Below are 10,708 nucleotides of genomic sequence, written 5' to 3' on the forward strand. Positions count from 1 at the left end.
GACAAAAACAACACTGGGATGGGGGACGAGATGCTTTCATAGTATTTGGATCCTCTTCATAAAAGCTTGACAAAAAGTCATATAGAGTTGTTTTCATATTCTTTTAATTTTTCATTTATTTTTTTATATTTATATTTATATATAAGTCTAAATTTAACATTTTTTTACATTTTATTATTTATTTAACTTCTATTCTAATAGTTAGATTCATAAATCTTTAGTTAGATTAAATTTGAAATAATTTATGAAGAGGATTCAAAACTTTATTCTGAGAGACTTCCAAGTTCCTGTCAATATTAACAAATAATAATACTAAACTAAGACCTCTCGTATTAATCAAAATATGGTGATTTATATTTAAATCTTTGGTAAGAAAATTTATCTTCAAGTCAATAAGAACAGTATCAATCATGTTTCAAGCATTTATTACGGAAATAAAAGCTTGACAAAAACAATACTAGGATGGAGGATGAGTTGCTTTCATATTATTTGGATCCTCTTCGTAAAAGCTTGACAAAAAGTCATATAGAGTTGCTTTCATATTCTTTTAATTTTCATTTATTTTTTATATTTATATTTATATATAAGTCTAAATTTAACATTTTTTTACTTTTTATTATTTATTTAACTTCTATTCTAATAGTTAGATTCATAAATCTTTAGTTAGATTAAATTTGAAATAATTTATGAAGAGGATTCAAAACTTTATTCTGAGAGACTTCCAAGTTCCTGTCAATATTAACAAATAATAATACTAAACTAAGACCTCTCATATTAATCAAAATATGGTGATTTATATTTAAATCTTTGGTAAGAAAATTTATCTTCAAGTCAATAAGAACAGTATCAATCATGTTTCAAGCATTTATTACGGAAATAAAAGCTTGACAAAAACAATACTAGGATGGAGGATGAGTTGCTTTCATATTATTTGGATCCTCTTCATAAAAGCTTGACAAAAAGTCATATAGAGTTGCTTTCATATTCTTTTAATTTTCATTTATTTTTTATATTTATATTTATATATAAGTCTAAATTTAACATTTTTTTACTTTTTATTATTTATTTAACTTCTATTCTAATAGTTAGATTCATAAATCTTTAGTTAGATTAAATTTGAAATAATTTATGAAGAGGATTCAAAACTTTATTCTGAGAGACTTCCAAGTTCCTGTCAATATTAACAAATAATAATACTAAACTAAGACCTCTCATATTAATCAAAATATGGTGATTTATATTTAAATCTTTGGTAAGAAAATTTATCTTCAAGTCAATAAGAACGGTATCAATCATGTTTCAAGCATTTATTACTGAAATAAAAGCTTGACAAAAACAATACTAGGATGGAGGATGAGTTGCTTTCATATTATTTGGATCCTCTTCATAAAAGCTTGACAAAAAGTCATATAGAGTTGCTTTCATATTCTTTTAATTTTCATTTATTTTTTATATTTATATTTATATATAAGTCTAAATTTAACATTTTTTTACTTTTTATTATTTATTTAACTTCTATTCTAATAGTTAGATTCATAAATCTTTAGTTAGATTAAATTTGAAATAATTTATGAAGAGGATTCAAAACTTTATTCTGAGAGACTTCCAAGTTCCTGTCAATATTAACAAATAATAATACTAAACTAAGACCTCTCATATTAATCAAAATATGGTGATTTATATTTAAATCTTTGGTAAGAAAATTTATCTTCAAGTCAATAAGAACAGTATCAATCATGTTTCAAGCATTTATTACTGAAATAAAAGCTTGACAAAAACAATACTAGGATGGAGGATGAGTTGCTTTCATATTATTTGGATCCTCTTCATAAAAGCTTGACAAAAAGTAATATAGAGTTGCTTTCATATTATTTTAATTTTTCTTTTATTTTTTATATTTATATTTATATATAAGTCTAAATTTAACCTTTTTTTACTTTTTATTATTTATTTAACTTTTATTCTAATAGTAGTTGTATATGAAATTAGAAGTCACACCGATGAACATATGATCAATAATATAAATCTAAAAAACCAAATCAAGATAAGAAGCGATGTCTTTGATTACACAAAAAAAAATTAAATATATAAAAATTAAAATAAAAAGTTTAGAAGAGGAATTCAGAGGCATGCAAGCAATGTCCTAAGCATATTGCTCGGCCTTGTGTAAATATCATCGAGGAGTCATCCAAAATACAACCAGAATGATTCTTCTTTGAATACAATTATGAAAAATATGAAAATATTCAACAAAGAGAAATAAATGGAACCAAGAAACTCAGTAAAAATGAGAAAATTTTTATATTTTCTTTCTTCCTCTCAGTTTCTATTTTTCTTATATTTTTGATAAAAATTTATTTATTTTATACAAATATCGTATTAAGAAGTGATTTATTTATAGCCAAACTCCGGTTATCATAACAAGGGTAAATGGATAATTTCATAATTATCTAATATATGGATCAAATATGTGTCATGTCCAAACATGACTCATCAAACCCAGATAAATAATGCATGTGAATGGGTTTGGACTAATTTTCCTTCTTAACCTTTTGGATAATTTAGTTTTTTTTATTATTATTATTTCAATAATAGGAAGTATTAATGTAATTAGTAAAAGAATCGATATGGGCGTTGTATCAACCCAACCGCTGTTGTTGACTTACATTGGGCGTTGTAATTAATAAAAATTCTATTTCTTTATTTGTCTAATATTTTAAGTTCATTTTTTTGATCTTTTTACAGGCATGCAGAATTTATCTGACGGAGTCGTTTGATGGCGATAGATTGAAGTCAATGGAGCTGTAGATTTGGTGACGCCAACCTAGAGAAGACACGGCGTTGCCCAGAAAAAGTTGGATCCTCCGTTGATCTCTGACTTCAACAACACTTTATTGGACTGTATCGGATTTTTCCTTTATCACGAGAGAAGTTACGAGTAATTATTCGTCTTTGCCCGTTAGATTCGGCTGAATCCCTCTCACAAATAAACAGAATCTTATATACGATTCGCCAGCTGTCTTTGCTGTTTAAATCGAGACGATAAGTCAGCAGCCTGACGACTTCCACCCAAGTGCTGGTAATTCCATATATTCCATGAACCCTTCTAAGAGCCAGAGCCCCTCTTTCTTAGGGATATGGGAGGAGGTGTCGGTGCAGCGGCGTCGGCGATGGACGTGGAGAGGGAGATGGAAGAGGACGAGCTGTCGCCGATCGAGCAGGTGCGCCTGACGGTGATGAACAGCGACGACCCATCGCTGCCGGTGTGGACGTTCCGGATGTGGTCGCTGGGACTCTTGTCCTGCTGCCTCCTCTCCTTCCTCAACCAGTTCTTCGGCTACCGGAGCCAGCCGCTGATCATCACGCAGATCACCGTCCAGGTGGCGTCGCTGCCGCTGGGCCACTTCCTGGCGCGGGTGCTGCCGACGACGCGGTTCCGCCTCCCGGGCCTCGGCGCCGTGTCGCTCAACCCGGGGCCCTTCAACATGAAGGAGCACGTCCTCATCTCCATCTTCGCCAACGCCGGCGCCGCCTTCGGGAACGGCTCCGCCTACGCCATCGGCATCGTTAACATCATCAAAGCCTTCTACGGGAGGAGCATCAGCTTCATCGCTAGCTGGCTGTTGATCATCACCACCCAGGTAAATCGTCTGTTCGTAAGTTCCAAGGAGGAAGATGATGTTGATGGGCCAACCATTGATGGGAGGGATAACGCAGGTGCTCGGGTATGGGTGGGCGGGGCTGATGAGGAGGTACGTGGTGGAGCCGGCGCACATGTGGTGGCCCAGCACGCTCGTCCAGGTCTCTTTGTTCCGGTAATTTTTACATTCCTTACGTGCATACAAATTTGTGAAGAGAAATCATAAATTTAAGTGAATAATTTAAATCCATGATCGAAAAAAAATTCTCTCGAATGAAATCATTACTTTTCATAATAAATTTTCTATTTCTTCATACCATCGTAGCTCCCCTTGTCTTGACACAGACTTCTCCTCCTCTACCTATTCTCTGATGTGCTTGGGACAGAGTCTCCACATCTACAGTGAGCTATTATTGGCATCCCCTCCTCACATCACTCACATACCGCAGATAGTGAGACCTCGCTGATCTGCAATCAAAGGCAGACAGCAACCATCCTCCCCTATTCGCTCCGACGATCGTGGTGTCTTGCTCGCAGATTTGGCTTCGGCAAATCCCTCTTTTAAGTTCTTATCGTCGATCTGTACCAGAACAGTTCTCCCTGATCTGCTATCGCCGCTGCAGCAACACGTCTTCCTCATTGCTATAGCAACTTCACCGTCTCCTCATCACTAATACCTCTTCTTAACTGGTGCATCCCCGACCCCTTCCCTATTGGTTCTCATCGTCGATCTGCACTAGGACATATCACTGATTTATCGTCAACGCTGTGGCAACAGCAACGTTGCTTCCTCACTGATCTATAGCATCAATAACACCTCTTTCACGTCGCTGTAGCAACTACATACTCTCCTCCTCTAACATCCACCATGGGGCTCTATCAAACAGGCGGGTGGCAGAGGCTCTGTCATCACCGACGAAGGCCTCTGCTTCTTTAGTTCGAGTCCTCCCTTGGTTCCTTTGATCGGCGATCAAATCTTCCCTGTGCTGTTGCTGATCGAACATGGCTGCATCGCTGCCTCCGCCACTGGCACGTGGGCTCTCCTCCGTTAGGCTTCTCGGTAGCATTGCCAACGCCTCTTCTTACAGCAGTCGACCTGCTCGTAACGCACGTCTACAATCAAAGTCGTTGACTCCTCTAGCTATTATTCCAACTCATTTTTCAGCTACACTTAATAGGCAATCTAGAACTGGAACAAGTCCTCTTATTCTTTTCGTGCCAATCGACATCATGTCTTCTTCTCGAACCAATCGACATCATGTCTTCCTCCTCATCAATATTAACGTTTCAATTATTGTTGACCTCATAAAATAATAATTTATCTTAATCAATAAGATTTATATCCATCAATAATTAATTTTAATCTCTTTAAAACTATCGAAAGATGATAATTATGCATAGCATAATCCATTAATCTACTTTTTGGACATGATCTATTAGGTTACATTAATAATTCTCTTTGTTGCTCATTAGAAACAATCAAAATGTTAGGAGAATATGTCCCAATGCTAAATTTATAGATTTTGCTAAGCTCCAAGAGTCTCGTATACCAAACTTGACTCGTTTTTTATATTAGTTGACTTTGTCGACTCTAAGTCTAACACCTTTTTGTTTATATGATAACAAAAAAGAAGTACCATATATCTATTTATTTATGTAGATGATATTATTATTATAAGCAATAGTCCCATAGAGATTAAGCAATTTCTTAAACAATTAATAGATCAATTTTTGATTTAGGAACTTTAAGCTATTTTTTTGGGAGCGATAGCAACATCCATATTTTCTGGACCTTCCTATCTTAAAAGAAGTACATTTAATATTTATTATCAAATGCAAATATATAGAATGTCAAAGAAATCGTCACCTCATTTTCCATGGTTAAATTACTCAAATTATATGATGGTAACTTATTGTAATACAGATCTTACACCTACAGATCTTACACAGTATCAACAAATACTTGGTTTATTGTAATACGTATCTTATACATCTAAGCATCTCATTTGTGGTCAATAAATTATCATAATTCATGGATCGACCTAGATATTGGTCTGCACTAAAATGTGTCATGTGATATCTTAAAAGAACTCTCAATCATCGACCTTCTATTCATAAATATTTATCACTTCATCTATATGTCTTCACCAATAGTAATTGGGCAAGCAACACTGTTAATAGAACATCTATGTTAATCTATTTTATCTTCCTTGAAGCAAATCTAATTAGTTAGAGTTCCAAGAAACATAATACAATCATAAGATCGATCGTTGAGGCTGAATATCGAGCCATTACCACCATGTTGTAGAACTCAACTTGGTCACTAATCTACTATACCAACTTGATATCACCTTCCAATCCACTTCTATAATATAATGTGATGATGTTGGAATCATCCACATATACGTTAATTTGGTATTCCACTTGCGCATGAAATACATTGTCTTCAACTTTTATTTTGTTAGAGGCCAAATTGTTAGATATCAACTATATGTTTTTCACGTCTATATTTCTGACCAACTAACAAACTCTCTTGCATAGCTTCTTACTCGTAAGATATTTCAATTATTTCGATCGATCAAAGATTGATATCCTTAAAAAAAATTAATCTTATAGATACATGATAGAAGATCATGATAGAGATCAATATGAAATAATAACTCAATGATCCTTACATCCTTAATCAAGCTATAATTTTAGAATCAATCACATATTTAAGTAAATAATTTGATTACATAATTTAAATGTTTTATTGAAAATTTCTTCCACAAAATCTATATAAATATATGAAAAAAATTACTGCATTCATAATAAGTTCGTCACTATATGTTTCCAGTATTGAATCTGCATGAAGCCGTTCAACTGTTTGATCGTAACAGCTGCAGTCAAAAGAATACAATGACAATATAGTGTATTGTGTAGTTAAGACTGTCAAAGCTTTGTCTTCTCTAATTCATATTCTGAGGTAGAAATCATAATTATAAGTCTGAATGCTTCAGGGCGTTGCATGAGAAGGAAGATCGTCGGATGTCGAGAGCCAAGTTCTTCGTCATCGCACTCATCTGCAGCTTCACATGGTACACAGTCCCCGGCTACTTCTTCCCAACCATCACCAACATCTCCTGGGTCTGCTGGGTGTTCTCCAAGTCCGTCACCGCTCAGCAGATCGGGTCCGGGCTCCAGGGACTCGGCGTCGGCGCCTTCACCCTCGACTGGGCTGCCGTCGCCTCCTTCCTCTTCAGCCCCCTCATCTGTCCCTTCTTCGCCATCGTCAACGTCCTCATCGGCTACGCTCTGCTCATGTACGTCGCCATCCCGCTCGCTTACTGGGGCTTCAACTTGTACAACGCCAAGACCTTCCCCATCTTCTCCTCCGATCTGTTCACGGCCGCCGGCCAGCCTTACAACATCACCGCTATCGTCAACAATCAGTTCGAGATCAATATGGCGGCGTATGAGCAGCAGGGGAGGATCAATCTCAGCATGTTCTTCGCCCTCAGTTATGGCTTTGGCTTCTCTGCAATCACTGCCACGCTCACGCACGTTTGCTTTTTCTACGGAAGGTAACCCTCTCTCGCTCTGTACGATTCCTCCATCTCGATTGGTGTGCAGCGTTTCCACTGTCGATGCAGGGAGATCTACGAGAGGTTTCGTGCGTCATATAAAGGAAAGCCTGACATCCACACGAGGCTGATGAAGAAGTACGAGAATATACCGGAATGGTGGTTTTACCTACTCCTTGCAGTGACGTTTACGGTCTCCCTCATCCTCTGCATCGTGTTGAATGACCAAGTTCACCTCCCATGGTGGGGGCTCATCTTCGCCTGTGGGATGGCCTTCGTCTTCACCCTCCCAATAAGCATCATCACCGCGACAACAAACCAGGTACGTGCATGACCCTTCCTGCAAGATCACAGGTAGTGTTATGCTATAATCGCTTACGGTCTTCTCTATTTCTTGGACGACGAAGACTCCAGGCCTAAACATCATAACAGAGTACATCATGGGTTTGATACAACCTGGGAAGCCCATCTCCAATGTCTGCTTCAAGGTATATGGCTATATGAGCATGGCCCAAGCGGTGTCCTTCCTCGCTGACTTCAAGCTCGGACATTACATGAAGATCCCGCCCAAATCTATGTTCCTCGTTCAGGTACTTCGATCTTACCGCTTTGCTACCGCGTAGGACATGATGTGACGCCTTTTGTGGGAATAATGTCGAACAGTTCATCGGCACCATCATCGCGGGAACGATCAACCTCGGTGTAGCATGGTGGCTGCTGGGATCCATCGAGAACATATGCCATCCCGGTCTTCTACCTCCGAACAGCCCCTGGACATGCCCGTCGGATCGCGTCTTCTTCGACGCGTCGGTGATCTGGGGGTTGGTCGGACCGAGGCGCATCTTCGGGCCCAAAGGCAACTACGGATCGCTCAACTGGTTCTTCCTGGTCGGAGCTCTGGGCCCGATCATCGTGTGGCTGTTCCACAAGGCCTTCCCGAGGCAGTCATGGATCCCCCTCATAAACCTGCCGGTCCTGCTGGGGGCCACCGGGATGATGCCTCCGGCCACCCCGCTCAACTTCAGTGCTTGGATTGCGGTGGGGACGGCGTTCAACTTCTTCGTCTTCCGGTACCGGAAGAAGTGGTGGGAGAGGTACAACTACATCCTGTCGGCTGCGCTGGACGCAGGCGTTGCGTTCATGGGGGTGCTGCTCTACTTTGCGCTGAGCATGGAGAACAAGAGCATCACCTGGTGGGGAGCTGAAGGGGAGCATTGCCCGCTGGCGTCGTGTCCCACTGCTAAGGGAGTTCAAGTCGACGGCTGCCCTCAGTTCTAGCGAATCTACGGCAACGCTCCGTTTTCTCTACTTGCGGTAGATAATAGATTTGGATTGCCTCATTAGATCATCCTGACGTGGATGTGGAAGGAACCGAAAAAAAAGATGTCAACATAAGATATTTAGTAATGGATTCTCTATCCATCCATCAGTGCAGCAGCACATCAGCTTCAGCTGCTCTTTGCATCCTCCAAGTAGAGACTGCTGAACCCAATTTACTTTAGCGTATGTCGAAATTGGCAAAAATACTTTGCATCCATAATTTGAGATCCATTCTTTGTTTGTGTAACAATGCATTAATCACTTCAATGTCTCAACAATAAAATAAAATACGAATGTTTAAATATGATTTGATGGGTTATGCAGCTGCATGTGCTTATGGCTTTCTTATTAATAGCAAAGTTGTAATGTTACCCACTCTTAATTTCCTCATATCCAAGCAAGCAGAGTATGCATGTCAAATAAAAGAGCCATCTTTCTCTTTCCCTGTCGATGGCTGCCATCAAGGAAAATTGCTGGAAATCCAAGTTTATTTATTCTTTGTTTTAAATCAAATATATTCTATGACACATAAATTCTACAAAATAATATTTAAAAATAACTTCTCACATAATTATTAATTACAGCTAATATGAATCTCTATCTATTTGTAGGAAATAGTCCGAGGTATATACAAGTGACCTTATAAGGCACCTTTTCATGGTGTTTCCTTATAAGATAATGTTAAGTAAAGTTTAATTTTCTCAACGTCTGATCTTAAACTTAATTTACTCGAATAAAAATTAATCATACAATTCAAGTAAAATTTTTATCTTAAAAAATAACTTTAAATTGATGTTGAATATATTTTAATCAAATATTTTCTCTTTAATATTCTATATATTCTATATTATGTAAACACATACCATTTTAAGGAAGGTAAAACTAAAAACAAAATAGAGTAAGCAATATGATAACAATAGTATAATAATATAGAGCCGAATCTAAGCCTCCGGAATCTTATTTCCCCATCTTCCTCCTTATGTCGCATCCCTTTTTCGATCCCCTCTATTCTTGGAGCCCTTTCCCCCCTTATCTTCATAACCAACGAATTTTAACCCTTGAGCAACTAATGACATACTCCCCTCCCATGGTAAAAAAATCTAAAACTCTCTTGTTGATAGTTACGCCCCCTAGCCTATCCTTTGATTCACTGAAAATCTATGCTTCTCAGGTTTCCAGGCCCATGCCTTCTCCCTCGGTGAAAATCTCTACTATTGTTTCATGGGTTGAACTATTCCGAGGGGCTCATGGTGTTGGAGCCTGGTGTCCAGACCCCTCTCTAGAGGCAAAGTTATACATGATCTATGCATAGTCATCTCTAAGCATCGAGCTCGACCCTGCTAATCTCTCCCTTGCCCGAAAGGATCAAGAAATGTCTCGTAACCTTCCTCTCTTTTCAACTCTAAAATGATAATACTTCATGTCATCTTTAGTAGCCCCTGGTTTATCATGGGACAAGCTCTCACTCTAATCCTTTGGAAACCAAATTTCCAATCATTCCTTGAAAAAATGGAAAAAAACTCTCAGAAATCAATTCCTAAAACTTTCCCTTGAAATGTTATAGCCTAACATCTTCTGTTAGATCACCTTCAAAATCAATTAGTTTTTAAAAATTAATGAGATTATACTCTCTTGCACTCATGATAAGTTTGTTGGGATCTTCATTCTTCTTAACCTATCTGACCCTCTTCTCTAATGTCTTTGGATCAAAGAATATGCTACACAATTCTTTAAATCAATAGTTTTTGAAAACCTATCGAACATTTGCTTCAAATGCGATAGAGTGGGTCACTGAATCAATCACTACTCCTCTATTCCTAACTCCTCATCAGAAAAATTCTAAGACTATTCTCGGAGCTTCCGTCTCTATGCCTAGGGTAGCCAACCTCCAACTAAAGGTTGAAGAGGACCAGGCCTATGGGCTATAAGTCAAAGTATAGAAACGATCAATCAGGTAACGTCATATATTTCCCCCCTCAGCCCAATTTGCACCTAACTCTCAGCCCCAATCATATGAATGTGGCTCCATCCTTATTAGACTCCAATCCAAACCTTATAATTGATTTAGATTTGGGTGCCTCACATAAATCTAAACCTACTTATCCTCATTTAGCTTAATCCTAATATAATCCCTCTTAAATTAATGTTCTTTAAAACTATCATATACAAAGTCTATCCTTAAGCT

General features: G+C 37.8%; 1 protein-coding gene across 1 annotated transcript; it reads left to right on the top strand.

The window, feature by feature from the left end:
* Positions 1 to 3,077: 3,077 nt before the first annotated feature.
* On the top strand, positions 3,078 to 8,675 carry LOC135610837 (oligopeptide transporter 4-like). Its single transcript, XM_065105808.1, has 6 exons — positions 3,078 to 3,641; positions 3,718 to 3,815; positions 6,640 to 7,203; positions 7,273 to 7,525; positions 7,611 to 7,793; positions 7,867 to 8,675. The coding sequence occupies exons 1-6, from the start codon at positions 3,138 to 3,140 to the stop codon at positions 8,479 to 8,481; spliced, it is 2,217 nt and encodes a 738-aa protein (XP_064961880.1). The 5' UTR covers positions 3,078 to 3,137; the 3' UTR covers positions 8,482 to 8,675.
* The last annotated feature ends 2,033 nt before the right edge of the window (positions 8,676 to 10,708 follow it).

The sequence above is a fragment of the Musa acuminata genome, chromosome BXJ2-4, assembly GCF_036884655.1.
Source record: "Musa acuminata AAA Group cultivar baxijiao chromosome BXJ2-4, Cavendish_Baxijiao_AAA, whole genome shotgun sequence".
Taxonomy (NCBI): Eukaryota; Viridiplantae; Streptophyta; class Magnoliopsida; order Zingiberales; family Musaceae; genus Musa; species Musa acuminata.

Bases quoted from the DNA above. Each gene is read 5' to 3' on its own strand.
- LOC135610837 (XM_065105808.1), top strand. From the start codon at position 3,138: ATGGGAGGAGGTGTCGGTGCAGCGGCGTCGGCGATGGACGTGGAGAGG. The intron at 3,816-6,639 runs GTAATTTTTACA...TGAATGCTTCAG, and splicing joins GTCCAGGTCTCTTTGTTCCG to GGCGTTGCATGAGAAGGAAG. The intron at 7,794-7,866 runs GTACTTCGATCT...AATGTCGAACAG, and splicing joins AATCTATGTTCCTCGTTCAG to TTCATCGGCACCATCATCGC.